The following is a 23330-nucleotide window of genomic DNA, read 5'->3' as shown; positions in this document are numbered from 1 at the left end:
CTTTATGTAGGTTCTATTTAATTAATAACAACCATAGAAGGCTGAACCCACGTCTTTTGACTCTAAGTCCAGTGCTCTTTGTTCGCTCCACTATTTGCCTCTTGGGTCTTTCCGTCATTGGGAGGAGATCAAGAAAACATATGCAGACATTAAGAGCTAACACTTCCTAAGCACCTACTGTGTACCAGGGACAGTTTTAATTGCTTACATATTTTATTTCACTGGATGTGGAGGAGAAAACCGAGACTTAGAGAAACATAATTCCATGCCCAAGTTCCACAGCTGGTAAATTGCAAGCTGAGACTGGAACTCCAGGGTCCGTGTTCCTACACAGAGTCCACAGCTGGTGAGGGATTCCCTGGAGCGATGATTTTGTTCATCGAATTTTCTGAACCTGTTGGAAAGAAAGAAAATGGAAAGATTTTGTGGAGGGAATACTTGGAACCTCTAGAGTTTGCCCATTCATTCCTTCATTCCCTCAAATCCTAGATAAGGCTCTGTGCCCGCAGGATGCTTATACTGAGGGACCCCAAAGGTGCAGGATACAGTCTTGACCTTCATTATTCCCATGTGAATGCCGTGTTTCGACCGCCTTAATATCTCACACAATTCCTCACAACTATCATATGAACTAGTCCTATATCCTAACTTTACAGATTTAGAATTCCAGGCTGGCAAAGGAGTCGGCCAAGAACGCTCAGCGAGGTCCACACCATTCATTATAGGCTGGGCGTTGCCACCAAGCGGGCACGGCAGGGAGGCCGACTTAGCGGGGATGGCACCACCCAGCCACTTGGGGTCCTGAAAGTCTGAGAGTTTTCCTTCTTCCATCTCAATCCTGCAGCCCTAAACGAAAGCAATTCAAGCCTTCCGTTGCTTCCAAGGCAACCAGCGCGCCATTTCCGCTATAGAAACGTCATTTCCGGCGCGCCGGTCCCGGCGCATCCGGGTTCCGACATCCAGAACGGCGCGTTTCTCTCACTGAGTGGAACAGTGTTTTGGGACGTCGAAGCTGGACGAGGTGAGCTGGGCTGGGGAGTGGAAGGGACGGAGAACTCCGTCCCAGAAGGGAGTGGGTGCGAGCACTCGGGGAGGCAGGTCGTGTGGGCTTCGCAGCTCTGCCGAGACGGGAGAGGGGCGGGCCCGCTCGGGGTTACCTGGAAATCGGGGCCTCGGTCGAGCCGGGCACCAAACCTACAGCGTGAAGCCGGGACTGTAGGGTAGAGAGACGGCGGAGCCTTAGCATCAAGCCCACCTGGCTTCAAGCCTTGGCCAGCTGTGGAACTTAGGGCAAGTCGTTTTATTAACTTTTCCATTTTCCTCACCCGGAGCATGGAAACACCGACAGAACCAGTCTTGTAGAAGTGTCTTGATACTATGCTGGGTTGTTGGCCTGAAGCGTCCGGCAAGTAGTTAGCACTAACTGAGGGCTCTTTAACTCGTGACAACCCTGTGATTGTTACCATGTCCTCTGCCCAGGGAGGCAGTAGCATTATTGTCTCCCATGTTTCCTGGACGCCGCAAAACATTTTTCTCCTTTGCACTCCTGAGTGCGTTGGATCCAGAGGCACCCAACCGGTGCACCAGTGAGTACAGTAAGCAGGGGAAACCATCAAACAGAGCTGAGCAGTTGACATTGCCTGTAGAAGTCATGAACTCCTTGTCTCTGAAGGCTGCTTGCAGCAACTGGTAGACAAGAATCACCATTGCTGTCGCATAGTGAATGTGTTATTGTAGAGTGCACCACGCTGGGAACTTAGTGTGCATTTACTACTCTCACACTGAGTGCCTGGTAGAGTGGGGATTTGAACTCAGGCTGTGATTTTAGCACCTGATTTCACAGTTACTTTGCTAGGTTCCCTCCCGAATCTAATAATGGCCATGATGATCGCCATAATGCCAAAGGTAATCAGGGGACTACAGTAACAGTGGTTGTTCCTCGAGCACTTATTCTGAGTTAAGTGTTTTTTACGTACCATCTCATCGGCTCTGTCTTGCAGACATTCTCTAAGGCTGGTATGGCAGTTAATGTGTTTAAGAAAGACATGGCTGAATCGCGTCACCCAGTTAACAAGAGCTGAATTTTCTATTCCAGTTGAGCTCTTTGATTGTTAAGGTAGTGGTCTTGGTCACAACTGCCTTCCAGCTTATAAGAAGAGGTTGGTTTGTGTTTCGGGAGGAAAATTGAATCTTAGAGTGTCATCAAGTTACGTGTTTCAGGAAGCATATTCTGAAGAAGTCACTTTCCAGGACTGCCAAGGGTCCAGATGTAACTTTTTCTCAACAATAGAAAAAAAATTACAAAAATGTGGAGCCCTGGATGAGGCCTACACACTTTGTGAGGCGATCGTTTATGGAATAACTTAGTTATTCTTGGGTGGTTTGTGTGAGAGATGTTTTATGACACTGACTAGGACAAGGAAATACATGCTGAAGAGTCACAGGGACTGATCTTTTGTTCTGCCTGTTTTCATGCTGATTGTTTTTTAACGTATGTTCTTAATGTCTGCTTTTTGGATCGATTTTAATGGACTCTGAGTCTGGAGGAAGTTCTGAAGACATTAAGACTAGGAACTCAAAAGGAAGTCTTCTCTTGATGCTCTTAGAACTTGCCGCAGACTGTGCCTTTTTTGTCTGTTCCTTTAGTGACGGGCCATGTCACTGTCCCACTTGTACCGGGACGGGGAAGGCCACATGGATGACGATGAGGACGAGAGGGAGAACTTTGAGATCACTGACTGGGATCTACAGAATGAGTTCAACCCCAACCGGCAGCGGCATTGGCAGACCAAGGAAGAGGCCACCTATGGAGTGTGGGCAGAGCGCGACTCGGATGAAGAGCGGCCCAGCTTTGGAGGCAAACGGTACTGGCTAGCGGGGGGCCGCTTCCCTTGGCAGCAGGGAAGGGATTGGGGTAGGTGGAGAGGGATTTGGGGATAAACCCCACTAAATATGCTTCTCTCCCAGCCCTACTGAGTCCCTTTGCTATGATATCAGCCAGGAAGGCTCGGTTTTCTCTTTAGGCTAGAGTGCTGCCCTTTTGCTGATTTAATCAGCAGTTGGCGTTTGCGGAGTAGTTATGAAGGGCCTTGTGTGGTAGACCCAGTCCCTGCGAAGAGCCCAGACCCTCGTGGACGGAGATAGGCATTAATCAACAGCTCACGTGGAAGTTCGTAGCGATGACTTGGGCCCTGAGGGAGAGCACACGCTAGGATTTTTGACCTGTTCTGAGAGGGCCGGGGAGAGGTCTTCCCTCTCCCCGGCAACCTACTGGCTGCTTACTTGTCCAGGGTTCTTCATACACTTGGTCTCATTTACCTTATGGGAAAGGTACCACAACCACCGCCCCATTTTACAGGGTACGGAACTGCAGCCGAAGGCCACACGGCTAGGTCGTGCGGCTCTGGGCCTGCCTGTCTCTAGAGAGCAGGCTGTTGTTACCCATTAAGTTACAGTGCATCCTCTAGGAAAGAATTCTCTCAGTTTTATTGCTCTTGTGGGGATGTTTAATTTCTACGTTAGTCATTTTATAAACTATCACTTTATTTTGCAGTATTCCCAGGGTTTTTCATTAGGACCTTTTCCCTGTTTCTTTAACCACAGAATACAGAGGTACTGGCTTCAGTTTATACAAAAGGGAACTGTGGTTAATGACTTAAGTACTGTTCTTGAGGCAATCAGCTAAAATTAATACTTTCAGTCTCAAGAGTTAATTTCTTAGGTATTTTAGTTTAGTTTTCACTTACAAATAAATTTAATGGACATGCACTTTTTCTTAGTTTGATATAATTGTTAATATACTTTCCATTCATATAACCTCTTAATTTTTAATATTTATTGATGATTCTTAGCTAACAGAATGTCTCTTTGACTTTGTATTTGAAAGAGTGTCCAAAACAAATGCTTTTTAAAGTAAGTGTAACACACCAGTCTTGGCACTTTAAAAAATGTAAAAGGGAAGCTGGATTATCATTTTCTGAAAATTTAATCAACTCTACACTGATACTGATAGCTCTGCAGCCATAGAGCTGAACTGAGCCCATCAGATAAAAATGTTACGTGTGGCCACAGGAAGCCAGACCTGGGCCCTTTTGATATTAAGCAAACATGCTGCTGTTTTAAAATGGACCCCACGAGGTCCACGGTGAGGAGCTCTTTGGTCAGCAGAGCCATGGCAAGGGATGGCTGTGGAAGAGCTCTTTCTGAACTACCCCACGGGGCGCTGTGTCTGCCTGCAGGGCCCGTGACTACTCTGCGCCGGTCAACTTCATCAGTGCCGGGCTCAAGAAGGGGGCGGCAGAGGAGGCGGAGCTGGAAGATTCCGATGAAGAAGAGAAACCCGTTAAACAGGATGAATTTCCTAAGGATTTCGGACCAAAGAAATTAAAAACGGTAGCATCTTTATTGAAGGACTGTGAGCTTAGTAATAGCCTTGGAAGGTCGTTGCAGCCTGAGCGTCTCTGAGGAGTGAGGTGGGGGTGGGGGAGTGGGGGAGCTCCGCTGGAGGCTGGTTGCTGCGCGGTGTGGGGTGCGCAGTGCAGCCTCTTTTCTTTCCTCACATACGTCGCAGATACACATTTGGTCTGTGTGACATGTTGCGTAGTGCTCTGTGGCTGCTAGGCCAGTTTTCCCATCAGCTAAGCTTGCTTTCTTAGGTTTCTCTCCTTTTTCTTTTTCATCACCTCAGCTCTGATGTGTCCTTTCAGGGTGGCAATTTTAAACCCAGCCAGAAAGGTTTTGCAGGAGGAACCAAGTCATTCATGGATTTTGGCAGCTGGGAAAGACACACAAAAGGAATCGGGCAGAAGCTTCTGCAGAAGATGGGCTACGTCCCTGGAAGGGGCCTCGGGAAGAACGCCCAAGGTAGGCACCCTCACCCTTGTGGTCCTGCGGGAGGGGGGCCGGGCGGAGGCAAGGAGAGCGCTGCGGGCGTGGCCTGCTTTTTCTCCTTCGAAAGGGTTCAGACTCCTCCGCCTGGCCTAGCACAAGACCAGCTCTGTTCCTGAGCTCCCTTGCTTTATCCAGCTCAGGTGAAATACTTGTTTCAGCAAGAGGAGAGGGTTAGGGTCTAAAACAGTTTGCAAGTCCATAGGTTAAAGACAAGCTTCTTTTTGGCCTGTCCTGTGTTTCTAAAAATGTTGAGTTTGTTGCCAGCACTACACATCCGACAGTCTCACCTAATATTCTAGGCTTGTCTGGCAGTAACTGGTTCAGCTGAGCCCTAGCTGTCCCGGGACAGTGCCTGTGGCCTTCTCTGGGAAGCGGGCTCCACCCCTCCCTGCTGTCTCCCCCGAGGCTGCTTGACTTGTTTTCATTAACCTTCCCGGGCCCTGAAAGCATGAGAGTCCCTGCTTTCCCTGCTCACAAGAGTTTCAGTTTTGCAAAAATAGCCATTTTTCCTTCAGGACTATCAATAAAACGTTGTGTGTAGCTTTTTTAATAGCAAGAGGCATGTGGCTATAAACTTGGCTGAGCAAATCCTGCAGCAGCCACCTCCATCTTCCCGAGGAGCACCGCCTCCTCTTGTCCTTCGTCCCCCAGCCCCGCCAAGACACAGCTCCCCTCGCACGTTCTTACCTCCTCGGTGCCAGAGCCCCGTGCCCCAGGCACTTGCAGTCTTCCGGTTTCCTTGTCCTTGAGCCCTGGTTCAGGGCCAGTCACCCAAAGGATGTAACCCGTGGTAGTGTCTGTAATTTACACGCCGTGACTAGTTGTGCAAGTTAAATCCAGGTTAGGTGTTGAAAATATTAGCTTTTGGAAAAACCCGTGAGGTGAAATGAAGTGAAGTGAAGGTAGAAATGGCGGCCAGGAATGAGAGAGGGGAATGTTCTAATTTGAGATGTCAGTGGTGCTAACTAGGGGTGGGGGACCGTGGGAAGTTTGGGCTGAGGGGAAATTTTTGTTGTCATATGGTTTTGGTTATCAACTCTTTTATAAGAGCATTTATTTCCACGGCTTAAACATGGTATAAAACGAGTTAAACATAGTTGGGATGAATGTAAAATAGACGGAGTCCCAAGTGCAGCCACACCTGCTCCGGTCAGAATCAGTATGTTACCTGAATTACTTCGCTTTCCGTGTTAAAGGCCTCCGAGTGCGCACAGAATTTACTCTGCCAGAGTTCCCTGCTACAGATGAATTGTTCTCTTTTCCTTTATCCACGAAAAGTGCCTCCAAGGGGAAATGAAGTCTGTGCACAGGACATAGAGAACCTCCTGTCGGCACACTGCTCTATAGCAGCAGGGGTGCTCTGGAGGCCCACGTCCCACAGGACGCAGGTGGTGTCCCCAGGGCAGGGGACAGCGCCCCTCCCCGGGCCGTGTGCCATTGTGTGTCAGGTTCCAGGTCGCGTGAGTTCACAAAGTGCCCTGTTAAAATACGAAATTGCTGTGACCTGAAGTCTCTCTTTTTCTTTTGCTGAAACTTATCAGGTATCATTAACCCAATCGAAGCCAAACAGAGAAAGGGAAAAGGTGCCGTGGGAGCTTATGGCTCAGAGCGGACCACTCAGTCCCTGCAAGACTTCCCTGTGGTTGACTCGGAAGAAGAAGCTGAAGAGGTGACTGGAAGTCGGAAGGGGTGGGTGGGTGGTGTCTGTGCCATTTTTATTCGTTCGTTCATGCATTTTTGCATTGTCAGGCTTCATGGGGTTATTGCACAGTATGTGCCAGTCTCTGCGCTGGAGGGTGGGTGTAAACAGCTTAGAGCCTGGCGCACAGTCAGCGCACAGTCACCTACAGTGGGGTTAGAAAGCAGTAAGTGCTAAGAGGTGCCAAGGTAGAAAATAAGGTAGGGGTGTGTGTGCGGGCGCAGGGGGTGGGGAGGGTGACGCACTATTAATAAATGTGGTGGTCAGGGAAGACCTCTTAGGAAGACAACGTTACAGTTAACACCTGGCGAGTCAGGAGGCCAAGGACAGAGCAGCCCTGAGCTTGACAGTGAGGAGACATTAAGGAGCCGGTGCGGCAGGACAGTAGTGCACCAAGCAGGGAGGGGAAGGGAGTGCATTGAGGTGGGAGGCCCACACCAGCCGGCCTCGAAGGCCATTTAGGTGCTAGGGTCTCGTCCCACGTACAGCGGGGAGCCATCTGCTGTCAGTTGTGCATTGCTTTGCTCCGGCGACAGCAGGGGGCGGCTCTCTTGATTGATGTGTTACTCGTTCCCCCTTTGCATTTATGCTGCAAAGACACATCATTACCGTCCTTGTCCTTTTACTGAGGGAGACATTTGATAATGTGGGGTTGATCGCTGAGTCAGGGGTGCTCAGACTTAGAAGCTGACAGGTGCCAGGCGTGCACCATAGTGAGGCAGGTGAGCCGGGTATGAGATGGCAAGGCGTGGCGGGGCCGGAGGCAGGCAGGCGAGGGCATAGCCCGTCTAAAGGGGTAGTTTCTATTCGGCTCTAGGCAAGTATTGCCGTAATTGATTTAAATCATTAAATCAGTATTGCCTGATTTAATGATTTCCCTGAAGTGGAAGTCCAGATTTTTTTTTATTTTTTTGAGGAAACATTACAAATGTTAAACCATGAGAAAAAACAAAGTGACAAACACAATATCCACTTCTGTGGGCTGAACTCTACCACCCTCAGACTAACACTTTCCTCCTTTGGATCTTCCTACAGAAAAGTTCTGCAAACGCTGCTTGTAAAAGATAGTTTTGCCTTGAAACTTAGGGGCCTACTTATTTAACTTCATTTTAAATTAGAACCAGGGTTTTATGTACTTAAAAAAAATCTTTTATGTTGTATTTCTAAGTTTTACATGAAGTAAATTCAAAACTAGCAGGGTGCCTGATGTAGTAGATGCTCAGTAACTGTTGCCTTCGTATTCATTTTTGATTCTCTTTCCAGTCTGGTATCCCTGCCTTCTGGACCTCATTATTTGCAAGAGGGGCAGTGGGTGTCAAGGAGCGTCATTGGAGGGTTTCAGTGTCACACAGGCCCAATCCTTAGCACGGAACCTTGTGAGAATTTCAGAGCGCAGCTATCGAGTGTCTGTTCATAGTCTCAGTGGCCCCACCTACTGTAAAAGTGGGCTTTCTCGTGTGACGGACTGTGTCCCTCTTGTTCAGGAGTTTCAGAAGGAGCTGAGCCAGTGGAGGAAAGACCCCAGCGGAAGCAAGAAGAAGCCCAAATACTCTTACAGGACAGTGGAAGAGCTGAAGGCCAAGGGCAGGATCAGCAAGAAGCTCACCGCTCCGCAGAAGGAGCTTTCTCAGGTCAAGGTACGTGGACCTGTGGACAGCTGGTCTGGGATGGGGCGCTGGCAAACCAAAAAGTATCACCGAGCCTTTCCTAAGGTCTCTTTGGGGCTTCTGTCCAGGCTTTTTTTTTCTTTCCCAGTCCTGCTTTTCTCACTTGATAGCAGCGTGTTCCCATTCGCTGTGCTCACTCCCTCGGTGAGCTGTCCAGCCCCTCCTGTGCGCCTGGCCCTCTTCACTGCACCAGAGCAGTGAGTCAGCCTGCCCTCCCTGAAGCTTACAGCCAGGGACTTGGTGAGAACTCAGTGTGGCCGTCACCTTTATGAGTGCACAGTCCCAGGGAGCGGCTGCACTGTAACTACTTCCCCTTTATTGCTAGACCTTTCGCTTTGTTCAGGTTTTTGTTTTTGACAGGCTGGTTTATACATACAGTCTTGTCTTTGTTTCATTTTTTAAGGATAGATTCTTAGAAGAACAGTCACGGAACAATAAAGGAACAGGATGATCTTTAAGGCTCTTAAAAACTGGAGAGGGTATAGCTCGCTCTCTGGCCAGGAGTATAGGACAGCCCTCAGGGCATACCAGCACTGAGTATTTTATTTTTTAAGAATAGATCACGGCCCTGACAGGTGTGGCTCAGTTGGCTGAGCATCGTACTGCAAAGCAAATGGTTACAGGTTCAAATCCCAGTCAGGGCACATGCCTGGGTTGCGGGTTTAGTCCCTGTTCAGAGCATGTACAAGAGGCAACTGATCAATTTTTCTCTCCTTTTTCTAAAAATAAATAGATAACATCTTAAAAAAAAAAAAGAATAGGTTACATTTTCAGTTATATGTATAGTCTTAGGTCTTCCTTTACTCCCCCAAGTAGCCAGAGAACAGCGGTGACAGCTGCATGTGGTAGTTTGCAGTGGGATCGGCGATGTGCACGTGTCATGGGGCCCAGTCTTCGGGGGGGGGGGCTCAATGTCAGGGTGTCGTGTATCAGATTATCTGGGGTCTGGTAAGAAATGCATATGCCCAGGGCCCAGCCAGAGATTTTGAGTCAACAGCAAATCTACACTGCGCCCGAGTGTTTCTTTTTCCCTGGGGGTCTAATGCAGATGGTTCTTGGATCACACGCTGCAGCGATGATAAGTGATTCTCTTTCACTGGGGTCCATATTCCGATTTCCCTCGGTTTTCTTGAAATGTTGGAATTAGTTCATTTCCTAGGTTGCCTTTGGCCAATAACTGGGTTTTTGTATGTTTTTTGTTTTTAAATTAAAAAACCTTTTAGTTATTATGGAACAGTGTGTAGTACATTTTAGACAATTAGGCAATACAGAGGCAAAAATAAAATACTATTTTCCTTCCTTCCTGTAGTTTTAAGACGTTGACATACATCCTTCCAGATCTTTGCCTAAAACATAGGTGTTTTTTACCAAAATGTTACTGTGATTGTATATGCTTCATTACCTGCTTTGATCAGAATAGCCTCTACTTTTCCATGAAAATAGATTTCCATCTCAACTAAACAGCCTGTATTCAAATTTCATCAGTTTTCCTAAAAAGTCTTCTCCACCTGCTTTGTCCAAAGGGCCCCCGAGCCTCCTCTAACCCAGTGCGGCAGGGACCCCGCTGCCCTTCCCAGCCCTGCTGGCCGAGCAGTGTGGTTCCCACACTGCCACTCGCGTCGTGTCTTCCCGGCCTCTGTAGTGCAGCAGTGCTGAGGGTAACCTGTCCCCTCTGCCGTTCTCCAAGGTCATAGACATGACCGGCCGGGAGCAGAAGGTCTACTACAGCTACAGCCAGATCAGCAACAAGCACAACATCCCCGACGACGGGCTGCCACTGCAGTCGCAGCAGCTGCCGCAGCCCGGCAGGGAGGCCAAGGCCCCGGGCTTCGCGCTGCCGGAGCTGGAGCACAACCTGCAGCTGCTCATCGACCTCACGGAGCAGGAGATCATCCAGAACGACCGGCAGCTGCAGTACGAGCGGGACATGGTGGTCAACCTTTCCCACGAGCTGGAGAAGATGTCGGAGGTCCTGGACCACGAGGAGCGGGTCATCTCCAACCTCAGCAAAGTCCTGGAGATGGTGGAGGAGTGCGAGCGGCGCATGCAGCCCAACTGCAGCCACCCCCTCACCCTGGACGAGTGTGCCCGTGTCTTCGAGACCCTGCAGGACAAGTACTACGAGGAGTACCGCATGTCCGACCGCATGGACCTCGCCGTGGCCATCGTCTACCCGCTCATGAAGGAGTACTTCAAGGAGTGGGACCCCCTCAAAGTGAGTCACCAGCTGTCAGCCGCTCCGCCCCTGGCCTGGGGTGTGCCTCGGCTGCAAGTGAGCGTCCGGAGGGTGAGAGGGGCTGCTGACGTCGCCCTCTCAGCCGCTGTGTTCCTTCCAGGACTGTACCTATGGCACCGAGATCATCTCCAAGTGGAAGAGCCTCCTGGAGAATGACCAGATCCTGTCCCACGGCGGGCAGGACCTCTCGGCTGATGCCTTTCACAGGTACTCCGTGCAGGGGTGCAGAGCACACCTGCTGCCGTCTCCTGGGTGGGGGTGGGGGGTGTTGCTGCCCGCTGGGGGGTGGGCGGGGCACTGGCCTCTGTTAGCCACATGCAGGCACTGCTAGGAGTTGCAGTCTCATTTGTTGGTCCACCCTGCGCTTGCCAAGCATTTCTGGAGGACCATGCGTGTGCTGGGCTTACCCTGGCAGTAGAGCAGGTGGCCTCTGTCTGCAGGAACTGGGAGAGGCAGGTGGGAACAGGGAGTGGGCACACAAAGCTGGGGTACAGACTGGGCCCAGTGGTAGAGAGTAACAAAGTGTACACCTCTTTGGGGGAAGGTTTGAGGCAGAAGTCTCTGAGGGGGACAGTTAATCTGTAACCCAAAGGGTGAGAGGCGTCAGCTCTGCAGAGCGCTCAGGGTGGAAACGCACACGGCACCTTGAGGAGGGGCTGTAGTGTGGGGGCCATGAGCCTGTGTGACCCCGCAGCAACCCTGCCAGGCAGGCAGGCACTGCCTAGAATAAGGTCACGAGGTTGGGTGAGCAACCAGGAAAGCAAGGAAGAGGCAGCTGCAGGTCTGGCCAGTGTGGGGACTGGACAGGTGGCTTTCTGATTGGATTTCCATGCTGTTGCCTTCTTCCTTCTCCTTCTAGAGAAGTGGGTGCTGGTGTACTTTGCATACTGTGACCCCAGTCGGTGCAGTTAGCAGCCTGCCTTCTGTCTTTCTCCTGTAGGCTGATATGGGAGGTCTGGATGCCCTTTGTTCGAAATATTGTCACCCAGTGGCAACCAAGGAACTGTGAGCCGATGGTGGACTTCTTGGACAGCTGGGTGCACATTATCCCCGTGTGGATCTTGGATAACATACTGGACCAGCTCATCTTCCCCAAGCTGCAGAAAGAGGTAGGGCCAGGGCCTGGGAAAGCGCTTGTTGGCTACCATGGCGACCCTGTTAGCTTTGCTCTTTATCTCAGTGCTGCTAAGTAACAGAACATGTCAGTGCTGGTCTTGTCCTGTGTTAACTCCGGCCATTTGATCAGCACTTTGCTCCCCCAAGCCCCCATTAATAGGCAATTCATCTTCTTGGTTTCTTTCTTAAAACTGTGTCATTTCTGAGATGTAATATGATCGAATGGCTATCTTTGTAGGTCAGCATCTGTTTTGAGGAAACGTAGCGCAAAATGCCTACTAAGCACCTTGGCTGTCTCTTTGTACCTAACATGTCCCTACATAAAGTAGAGACTGTGTCCTCCACACACGTGCAAAGCACTGGACCTCGGCCAAGAGAGCACATGGTCTCCTCACCATGAACTACACAGGGCGTCACGCGGCTGTCCCACAGGCAGCGTGAACTGCTTTTCTCCTGCTCCTCCTGCAGGTGGAAAACTGGAACCCGCTGACGGACACCGTCCCCATCCACTCTTGGATCCACCCGTGGCTGCCCCTCATGCAGGCGCGCCTGGAGCCGCTGTATTCCCCCATCCGCAGCAAGCTGTCCAGCGCCCTGCAGAAGTGGCACCCCAGCGACTCCTCTGCCAAGCTCATTCTCCAGCCCTGGAAAGACGTCTTCACCCCTGGCTCCTGGGAAGCGTTCATGGTCAAGAACATAGTGCCCAAGCTGGGTAAGGGGTCGGGGAGGACACACCCAGGCCTGGCAGCCCCGGTGGCGCGGTTTCTCTGACAGCACAACAGCCATGCTGCTTAAACACGGCTTGTGAGCCGAGTAACAAGGCTAATAAGCACGTGCCATTTCTCACCCTGAAAGAGGCGCCATTTTTGTGCACTGCAGCTGAAATAAATGAGGCTGGGGTCCTTACGGCAGTGGCTGAAAGGCTGTGGTGGCCACGCCAGACTCAGTGTGCCTCCTGGTTCCTGGTTGGTCTGGCGTGGGCTTCTGGTAACGAGGTAGCCACTGGTATTCTGAAATTTTCATGGTAGTTGATACTAAATATGAGTGATTTCTGGGTTAGAGAGGAAACTGATCTTTAAGAATTGCTATGTCAAGAGCTCACAGTTGACCGTTAAAAGCAGACCAAAGGGGAACACTGGCTGGAGAAGACTCCACTCTTTGTGCTTCTGTGGCTGTGCCTTAAAGACTGGGCTTCTCTTCCAGGGATGTGTCTTGGGGAGTTAGTCATCAACCCCCACCAGCAGCACATGGATGCTTTTTACTGGGTCATCGACTGGGAAGGGATGATCTCTGTCTCCAGCCTCGTGGGGCTTCTTGAAAAGCACTTCTTCCCCAAGTGGCTTCAGGTACTTTGCTTGCTTTGTTAGGGTGGGACGGAGGCAGGGAGGGTTCGCTTAATTCTTGGATAACTGTCAGATAGATGATAGTGCTATGACTATGTAACAAAAATAAAATTACATGGTAGGAAAGGAATGAGTTAAGCAATAACAGTGACTGCCAGTTATTGACCATTTGCCATGTGCCAGGTGTTCTAAGCACTTTATTTGCATGATTTTCGGATAGGGACTGTGATACCCCTGTAGTATAGACCTGAGGCTGAGTTTGGGTCAAGGCACTTAGCTATCAAGCTGACCCCAAATTCCATGCTCTGAAGTGCCTGCCTGTTCAGCCCCATAAACACCACCCGCTTGTAGGACCATGATTCAAGCAAATGTCCTCTTTAGATGTTTTGATCCCATTTGTTGCCACTGTGGGTACAAGATTCTGTTGTTCCCTTTTGGCAGGTGCTGTGCTCCTGGCTCAGTAACAGCCCCAACTATGAGGAGATTACCAAGTGGTACCTGGGCTGGAAGTCCATGTTCTCAGACCAAGTGCTGGCACACCCATCCATCAAGGACAAATTCAACGAAGCACTTGATATCATGAACAGGGCGGTGTCCTCCAATGTTGGTGAGTGGGGGTTGTTTGGGATGTCCTGGCCCTGAGATCTGTGGTTCTGAACACGTAAATGACACAGGTCAGTGTTCAGTTACCCAGGGGCTGACTGAAGCGTAACTCACCCTCCACTCCAGCAGACACTGGCTCTTAGCCAGCAGACCCAGTTCCATAGTTGGCGAGCACCCACTGCCAGCTCTCCTGCGGCTGGGAGGCGCGTCTTTCTCTGAATGGAGACGGATTGAAGCAGGATTCACACTATGTGGGTCTACCTCCAGCGCCCATCTTCCTAACCACTGTGCTGTGTGGCATTTTAGGATTCATTCGTGTCCTGCTTGGCCAGCGCTGGGTGTGCTACTCACGTGTAACAGCTGACAGTGCAGTCATGGCTCAGTCTCTCTCTCAGTAGTTGCTTAACATCTCAGACCATTTTCTTTACCTGTGAAAAAGTCACAGTACCTACCGTCTCAGTTTTAAAAACCTAGGGGACTGAGTTACTGTTTGTGTATAGCACTCAATGGGTGTCTTGGGTCAGAAGTGGGCAGCTGACTGTTCGTTTAACACCTGTTCCCCACACGACTCAGTTCTGGGTGAGTCACTGCCTAGTTTAGGAGTCCTGGCAGCCTCCGCAGCCAATCCTCGGTTAGTGTGCTCATCTCTCGAAGTGTCTCACGGAGTTTCACAGGTAAGGTCAGCAAGGCCGAGAGCTTGTTCTGGGTCACACAGCTTAGGAGTGGCTGCTGTGACTGGAATTTCTATTTCCTGAGACTTTATTTCTTTTCTACTAAGCCTGTTACATGAAAGCAGAGTTGGAATTCATAGATTACTTGATTAAATATTATGCTGAATGAGGTAAATACATTTTGCTATTTATCCAGGTCCTTCAAGGGATATCAGTGGGCCATCTCTATTTTCATGCTCTCTAGGCACTTCCTTCAGCCTCCCCGGCCCCACACTCCTGGCACTGCTCCCCATCTGTACCCCGCTGCTCGTACTGGGCACTTGTGGTCCTGTATTCTCTCTCCGTGAACATCTAGGTTTCAGCTCCCCACATACATTTGAAATTCTTCTGGGCCCAGAGGCCTGTATGGGGAGGTTAAACCTACAACTAGTACAGGCTGCCTTTTTGGCAGTGTGGAGTGAAAACTACCAAGCAAGGTGGGAATGGAATCTCTCTGGCCACCAGGTATCAGCCAGAAATCTCCAGACCCATTTTTATGTGGTTCCAGCCAGGTGTCTAGGTGCTTGATCATCGGTTTTAGTGCCTTGTAGTCTGAGGCACAGCTACCCTTTGGTGAGTGACAGGTTTTATAGAGGTGGCACCTGTGGGACATCCAGATTTCGTCCAGCTGCAGCCTAGAACCTGCATGTTGGGACGCCTCTCCTCACCCCCCTGCCCTCTGCCTCTCCCAGGCGCCTACATGCAGCCCGGGGCACGGGAGAACATCGCCTACCTCACTCACACGGAGCGGAGGAAGGACTTCCAGTACGAGGCCATGCAGGAGCGGCGGGAGGCCGAGAACATGGCCCAGAGGGGCATCGGCGTGGCCGCCAGCTCCGTGCCCATGAACTTTAAGGACCTCATTGAGACCAAGGCTGAGGAGCACAACATTGTCTTCATGCCTGTCATCGGGAAGCGACATGAAGGGAAGCAGCTCTACACCTTTGGCCGCATTGTCATCTACATCGATCGGGGGGTGGTGTTTGTCCAGGGCGAGAAGACGTGGGTGCCCACCTCGCTGCAGAGCCTGATTGACATGGCCAAGTAGACTGCGGCAGGCCCAGACACTTGCACTGAGGGACACATGTATGAATAAATAGGACTTTAAACCATCTCTGAAAGAGCAACTTCTCTATTCTGTATTGCTCCCTGCAAGGGAGGTGAAACACAGTAATGCTCTTTCACTGGGTCCTCCCGCAACGTATCACCCCCTGCGCACGAGAGCCAAGCTGAGGGGCTTTCTGTTCCTGCCAGAGTGGCCCACTGCAGAGATGAGTTCTCTGCGGTCCCACCGGGGCAACCTCCCCTTTAGTTTCTGGCCACGGCTGCTTCCCGCCTCAGCCAACACTGCACACGTTAGAGCAAGTTTGAGTCGGTAGCTGAAGGAGCTTGTGTCTCGTTCTGGATGATTTCAAGGTCCTCACAGCCCCGATAATCCGGTTCTTCCCGAAAGGCCCAGGTGTCCGGGGAGAGCTGGCAGAGCTTTCGGACAGGGAACCAGTGGACAGCCGTGTCGTTGAATGTGTCTGTGTACTGCGGGCTCTGAGGGAACGCGTGCTCTTCCAGTCCCTTTAGAATCTGAGCACAAAAGGGAAAAAAAAAAAGTAAACTTGATCGTCACAGTAAACCCTACTCTGCCTTCAGTAGCGCCTCATGAGTATATCTGCCTGGACATGTGAGGGCAGAATGGTTCCCAGTGACACAGAAATAGGATGCCACACCCTTTTCCATCCCAGCCCCTTTATTCAGGTAGATACCTTCGCAACATAGGCGTAGTTTTTCTGCAGAATCCTTGTCAACAATCTAGAAATAAAAAAATTTTTAAAGCATGATTAGGAGGTATGAGTGGTTTTATCCAACTTAAGACAAACAGAAAGGCAAGGCAATTTAAATAAGAACTGTAAAAACTGGGGTGTTCAATAGAAAATGCGAATGTCCCCCCTAACTGCAGCCATTCCATCGAGGGAAAAGTGACGGAGCAGACAGAGGCATCGTGAAACAGGACCGGTAGAAACCCAGTGGTTTTTCCCCATTAAAAAAAATTCTGCCCATCATAAGGGAAGGGAGGGACTATGGGCAAAAAGACCCCTTCACTTGCTTCAGAGCCTGACTCGGAGCTGACACTTCTCTAGCCCTCTGTCCTGTCTCCTATACAAGAGCATTTCCGAGGAGCGGTCGTGGAGACGCGTTCTGCTTGCGGACCGCTCCAAGGGCGCGGCTGCACCTCAGGGCCAGGGAGCGCCTCCGCGTCCTTGGACTTACCTCTCCTCTAGTCCTTTGAAACTGTTCCCAATGATGACCATCTTGGAAAGGGCGTCTGCTGACCAGTTACTCCACAGGAGGTTGTTGTACAGGGCTGTCCCACAGTGCAGCATGTAAAAGATGGTGGGCTCCCCGCAGACGCTCCGCTTTCCCTCCTGGGGGACACGGGCACAGATGTGTGAACGCTTCTTAGGACGAGGGGAGGGAGAGGAAACGGCAGACTAATACGCTCAGGATTCTCACCACACACACACACACACACACACACACACACACACACACACACACTAAAAATGTAATTATGTGAAGTGACGGATGCGTTAACCTTATTGTGGTTATCATTTTGCAATATACATGTATCACATTGTACACAAACTTATATAATGTTATGTCAGTTACGTCAACACAGCTCAGGAAGAAGCTGAGAGGAAAGCAAATCAAAGTATGACATGGAAAAAAACCCTACATTCCATCGTGGCATAGTAGTTACATTAGTAATGTGCATGAACTCTATACAATGACAAGGGACAAAAAGTCAAGAGATCATGATGTCTGGAAAGAACTCGTGTTCACTCAGCAAATGTGTGTCCCACGAACACAGAAGGCTCTGGATCAATGAAAGGGCCTCCGGGGCCTGTGACAGCACAGCAGGAGGGGCAGTGATGGTTACTGTCCCCACGTACTGGGCCTGGTGACCCTCTTGTGTTTCTACTGTCACTTTCTTCAGATCCCTGTCACAAGAGAGCCCTTTTCAAACAACCCCTCTTGAGAACTATTGCTCCACAGCCAGACTCCTTGGTAGGGAACACAGGGTCCTCTGTTTGCTGCCTGGCCCCGGCTGCTTCTGGCTGCCTGGCCCCGGCTACTTCTGGGCCTCTTCTCTTTCCATTCTTGCAGCTTCCCTTCTGTTAATAACAAACTGGCAGTGGTTCCTGAACAGCCAGCTCTGCACGGGCTGCCTACAACCCTGGTCCTGTACCTCCAGCAAACTCCTGGTCAATGTTCAAGTCCCAACTCAGACCCAGGAAACCTCCCTCCATCCCCCCAAACAGAGCGGGTTTCCTTCCGAGAAGTCTCAGTTCCTAGTGTGCGGCTCTGCCTCCCTGTCTGATTCATCGTCTGCTGGTTCGCAGGCTGGCTCCCATTTATCTTGGTCTCCCCAAGCTGCCTGTCTCGCACAGAGCAGGCGCTCAGAAAAGAGAATCAGAATTAAATGGCAGCATTTGAGGAGGTTGCCAACATCCGCAAACAATTCCCTTGTCTCAGCTGGGCCTAATTTTCATGTTTCATAATAAGCAATAAGATGGCAGTTTTTCAGGACAGCGAGGAATCAAATGATTATAATCACCAAGACAGAACAAAAAGGCATCGGCCTATGATGGCATCAGTCCTCTGTGAAGTTAATTTTCTTTTTCCCAGGTCTCAAGAAATGTTGAATTCCCACTATTTTAGGGGATGCAGGGGTGGACAGAGGCTTTGTCCACAGCTCACAGCCAGATGCTGTGGGTGTGACTGAGCTACAGCTCCAAAGAGGGGAGATATTCTGTCCCCTTTTTTTGCCTCCCTTGGAACAGAATAAATTCCAGCCAGAAAGCGGTCATTTGATGAACTGAGACTGTGTGCCCTCTCAGTATTTGACACTAACAGTAAATAACAACTTCACATAATTTCAGGACACAGACCCCTCATAAAAAAATTTTGTAATCCTAACATGTTCTGGTTGATGCCACCTGTGTAATTTACTTTTTTCTGATGGGCACGACAGTCCAAAATGTGGGTAACTGGTCAGTTGCACATCACAGGCAGCGGTAAAGAAGCAGGCAGTGGGAAGCACAGACTGCTGTTTCAAAGGAAAATGGCACCCGTGGGACAGGGGCTGGGTCAGCCGGTCAGCGGCTACACATCCCTGCCCACGTGCCCCTCCTAAACCACTCACCTCGTTCTCACGGAGGACAGTCACCCCAAGGGTGTTAAGAACTGCAATCTCAAGTTGGCTAAACAGAGGGTCATACACCCAGCAGTGACTTCTGGGAATCTGCAGGTGGGAAGAAGGAGTTATTTCAACCCAATGCCTGTGCGCACACCGTGTGCAAGATCAAGGGAAGGGCAATAGAGTCCAAAAACATACCTGGCACTTTTCCAGGAAGAGAAGCAAAAATGTCAGCTGGTTTCTAGCTATGACGCAGGTGGCAAAGTTCCCAATGCCATAACACACACACTTCCAATCACAGGTCCCCGTGACCAGGGTCTCTCCTGGGATGGAGCCGGGGGCCGCATCTGACTCATCTGGTGATGGGTCGAGGTGCAGGTCTCCAATGGCTTCCGAAAGAGTCCCTACAGGGGTGTTCCGTTGTTCCAGATGTTTCTTAAGACATTTGTTGATGGTTTCTAAAAGAGCAGGCCCCCAAATGCAGTCAGGGGGCATGCTCTGTCCCTGTGAGGCAAATCACCCACAAAAGAAGGCCCAGGTCTGGGGGGGAAGGCGTGGGGCAGCGACAGCTTCAGCTCCTGGGAGAGAAGGGCTGCCGGCCCCACTCCCAAACGTGCCTGGGACATGCAGCCGTGTCCACCAAACGCGGACAGGCTGTCCAGGTCCCTGGACCCCCAAGGCCCTCAACCTCAGAGCGGGTTTCAAGAAGAAATAGTTTTCATTTACGGGTTCTGTTTCCATCTAAACCTCTAATGTAAACACATTCTAGTTTAATAGGAGGCCCCTGGTAAATGCCCTGAAGTTCTGATTTTTTTTTTTTATCATAACAAAGAATAGAGGAGAGCTCTCAATATCACACTATTAATGGCTAGGAATACAAATATTTTTTAAAGATTTTATTAATTTTTTTAGAGAGAGGGGAAGGCAGGGAGAAAGAGGAAGAAAAACATAGATCAGTTGCCTCTCACATGACCCCAGTTGGGGACCTGGCCTGCAACCCACGCATGTGCCCTGACTGGGAATCAAGCCAGTGACCCTTCAGTTTGCAGGCCAGTGCTCAGTTCACTGAGCTACACCAGCCAGGGCAGGAGTAGGAATATTTAACGTGTAAAAAGTTATACCATATGATTTCGCTCATATGTGGAATCTAATGAACAAACTAAACTAACAAGCAAAATGGAGGCAGACTCAGTGGGAAGACAGCTATGGGGGTGGAGAGATCGAGCAAAAAGGATAAAGGACTCATGGACATGGACAACAGTGTGGTGATTGGGGGTGAAGGGCATAAAGGGTTAAATGGGAATGCAAAAACAATACAATAGAATTTTTTTTTAAAGGAATGTTGGGACTTCTAGAGTCTAACAAAAAATATTCTCTTTAACTCTTCTCATATAGAGGAGGTTTCTCTTGCCTCTCCTCTTACTATAGTGTTACTGAATTTAGTTGCACAAATCTGTATGCAAAACAAAACAAAAAGCAAAAAGCTTTATGTTTCCAGAAGATGCCAATTTTCACTTAGCAGGAAAGATATCTTTAAATAAGACCGAGCCAGGAAAGACTGCATGAAAAACTGGTTCTTTTAGTCCTTGCTGGTAAAAGAATTGGTGAAAGCTTTTTGGAAAACAACTAGACAATGGATACCAAGTTGGTCACTGCCTTTCACTGAATAATTTCATTTCTGGGAATATATCCCAAGATCATCCTAAACTTTGTAAAAACTTTATGCATAAAGGTGCTCCTTGCAAACTTATGATAACTAAAAAACAAATAAAGGAAATGAACTAAATGTCCCGCAATAAAAATTATAACTACTGTTAGCCCACTCCATGTATTAATATTTATGTTCTCACACATAAAGTTTAGGAAGAAATTATAGCTGCAGGGGAAAAGAGTCTACATTGCAACCTCAGGGAAAAAGAAAAGGATAAATATTGGGTTGGCCCAAAAGTCCAATATGTTTCATCCATACAATGGCTCTAGTAGTGCTTAGTTGTCTTTAACTTCATTCAAAACAATTTTGTTAGACTTTATTGTGACTGCTGTCAGATTAGCATGCATTTAAAAAGGAAAAAAAACTTACGCCTAGCCGGTAGCTCAGCTGGTTAAGAGCATCGTCCTGACACACCAAGGTTTCAGGTTCGATCCCTAGTCAGCACACATTCAAGAATCAATTAACAAATGCATGAATAAGTAGAACAACAAATCGATGTCTCTCTCTCCCTCTCTAAAATCAATAAATTTTTTAAAAACATGTAAAAAATGTAAATAAACTTAACACTGGTGAATTTTTGTGCAGCCATTTTAATATTGAAGGAAAATACACATTTTCAGTGTATTGTGTTTTACTATTTCAAGAAAGGTAAAAACGCAACTGAAACACAAAAAAAGATTTGTGCAGTGTATGGAGAAGGTGCTGTGACTGATGGAACATGTCAAAAGTAGTTTGCAGAGTTTCTTGGTATATTGACATTTTGGCCAAGTAATTTTTTGCTGTGGGGCTGTGTTATGCACTGGGAGATGTTTAGCAGCAGCCCTGGCCTCTACCCACTAGAAGCCTATAGCAGGAAAGAGCTGGCACACTCAACATATCCAAATCAATAAAGTTATTGGTGAAAATGAAAAATGTGTCTTTTATTTCATAAAAAAATGTAATGGACCTTTTGGCCAACCCAATATAAATTTCAGTAGTAATTATAATGACAGCTAACATTCATTGCCTCCTGTGCGACAGGCAAACTCTGTTTTAAGCACTTAACAGCCTCCTTTAATACTTAAAATTACACTACAGGGTATGTATCATCATCTCCATTTCACAGGTAAAGAAACCAAGGATCTGAGTCAGCTAAGAGGCAAAACCACAGAGCTGTAAGGGGAAGTCAGAGTTAGAACCCAGCACGTACACCATTCCATGAAGCAAAATGTTATCAGATGAGGGCGGGATTCCTTTCTTTGCTCATAGGCAGGCCCTCCTCCCACCCTACCACCCTCAGTCTTGGTGTGGTGGTACTCACCTAGTGCTAAACTCCAGAAATCAGAAATAAGCAGGTCTGCCCTGTTGAAAAAAAATGGCGTGATAAACTCCCATCCTTCTAAGGGCTGCCCTAACAGTGACCATCACACCCCCGCTCCCCATAACCTGGGTGTGGGAAGCATGATGGAGTGTCCAAACACAGAGCCCACCCTTTAGTGACAGCAGGATATGGTGAACACATGAAGAGCCAGAACACATACTGCTGGGGCTCAGAGAGGGCAGCAGAGAGGGCTTCCCAGAGGAGGCCCCTAGTTCCTGGGGCAGGTCTAGGTCTGCTCCATTTCCTTGGTCCACAGCAGAGCTAGATTTGAACTGACATGCCATAAGCCACTGTTCAGGGGGCTCAGAGAACAGACAGAATTGAAAAAACATCTGCCCTCATGTTCCTCACAGAGGTGAAAGGAGAGCTCGAATGTGCGGGGAGTACTTTGTAAAGTGGTGATTGTATGCACAGGAGAACATGTCAAGTGCTGGGCTCCTCTCTACCAGGGCAGTGGGGAATGCACTGTAGTTAGGGGTGCACGTAGAAGTAGGGGAGCCCCTGGGGATACTCCCGATACACTGAAGAAGTTGAGGAGGAGGAACATCAAGATGTTTGCAAAGTGCCTTAAGAGTTTTCCAGACCCGTAGGCACCTCATTCTGATTGGCATCTTCAGATCCTAGAAACAGTCACTGCTGCTTTTTCTCTCCAGCTCAAGCGCAGGTCAGCCCCACTGTCTATATAGTGGTAACCTGAGTCACTGACCTCTTGACCTTAATTCTCAAGGAGGGGAGCATAAAAAATTTCTTTCAGTTGTGAAGATACTTCAGCTGTTATCTGGAAAGGTGCTAACGAAAGCTGTTCTTTATTGAGCCCGTAAAGGACCACAAAAAAAGAGGTAATAATACAACAAAAGTAGATATTTATTGAGTGTGTCCTCTGAATTAAGCACTACTCTAAGTGCTAAGACACAGAGCAAGGAATGGAGGAATGGGTAATGGGATAAACCAGAGTAATGGGGCACTCTGAAGCACAGATTTGGAATCGCAAAGACATGGGTTTGAAATTTGGTTCCATACATTTTTCTCTCTCTCTCTCTCTGAAACTCGACGCCAACAGGATCCTACAGCGATGCTGAGATGTTCAAATTGATAAGGTATGGAGATTGCTGAAGCCAGTGCCAGGCACATAGCAGTTCCATTAACTAACAGTGAGAATCACGAAAATGACAACCACGTGTTTGTGCTGCTTCCCAGGCGTCAGTTACACTAATAAAAACATTGGAGTAACGTTAACAGCTAACCCTGGTAGTGCGCTTACGACGCGCAGTGTGGAAGCGCTGTTCGAAATGGTTTACATTTACCGATTCACTGAATACTCAAAACAGGTCTACAGGTACTTTTTTCATGCCCACCTCAAAGATCAGCAAACTGAGGCACAGAGATGACATAACTTGCCCGAGGTGACGCTGCTGAAATTGCAATAAGAGGAACGAGAACCTTTATTGAGCGCTTACTACAATCCAGTTTGTAATGAACTCTTTACCTCCGTGAAACCCTCACAATGACCCCTAAAAGGTTTGCGCGTATTCCCACTTTACAGATGGCGAGACTGAGGCTCGGAGAGATTCCCACAGGCGTGAAGATTCGGACTCAGGGCAGACCCGGCACTCACTCGGCCTCCCGGATGCGACGAAGCACGACTCCGCCGTCCACCTCGGGCTCCGCCCTCGGGTTCCGGGTCGCCAGTGCTTCCCGGGGCCGCGGATGCCGGGCCCCAGAGCGCCTTCTCCGCGGAGCCACAGCCTGCCAGGACTCCAGCGCAGGGGCCGCCATTGGCCTCTGACGTAATGGGAGCGCGGC

The 23330-nt window shown here is 49.2% G+C and overlaps 2 protein-coding genes across 2 annotated transcripts; one reads left to right on the top strand and one right to left on the bottom strand.

Annotated features, from left to right (window-relative positions):
• Positions 1 to 930: 930 nt before the first annotated feature.
• Positions 931 to 15395, top strand: TFIP11 (tuftelin interacting protein 11). Its single transcript, XM_054594409.1, has 13 exons — positions 931 to 1021; positions 2647 to 2864; positions 4239 to 4392; positions 4707 to 4863; positions 6432 to 6559; positions 8074 to 8226; positions 9944 to 10471; positions 10593 to 10699; positions 11433 to 11601; positions 12077 to 12320; positions 12812 to 12954; positions 13393 to 13558; positions 14957 to 15395. Exons 2-13 carry the CDS (start codon positions 2656 to 2658, stop codon positions 15310 to 15312), a joined length of 2514 nt encoding a protein of 837 aa, XP_054450384.1. The 5' UTR covers positions 931 to 1021; positions 2647 to 2655; the 3' UTR covers positions 15313 to 15395.
• A 225-nt stretch (positions 15396 to 15620) lies between these two features.
• Positions 15621 to 23303, bottom strand: SRRD (SRR1 domain containing). The gene is made up of 7 exons (XM_054594410.1): positions 23143 to 23303; positions 21468 to 21508; positions 18655 to 18914; positions 18463 to 18561; positions 16527 to 16681; positions 16022 to 16067; positions 15621 to 15842 (listed from the first exon to the last, which is right to left on the bottom strand). Exons 1-7 carry the CDS (start codon positions 23301 to 23303, stop codon positions 15621 to 15623), a joined length of 984 nt encoding a protein of 327 aa, XP_054450385.1.
• Between the last annotated feature and the right edge of the window lie 27 nt (positions 23304 to 23330).

Source organism: Pteronotus mesoamericanus, unplaced genomic scaffold, assembly GCF_021234165.1.
Source record: "Pteronotus mesoamericanus isolate MK-2021 breed Mesoamerican mustached bat unplaced genomic scaffold, CSHL_Meso_final scaffold_507, whole genome shotgun sequence".
In the NCBI taxonomy this organism is placed as follows: Eukaryota; Metazoa; Chordata; class Mammalia; order Chiroptera; family Mormoopidae; genus Pteronotus; species Pteronotus mesoamericanus.
Note: the sequence above shows the minus strand (reverse complement) of the source record. Positions and strands in the feature narration are given on the sequence as shown.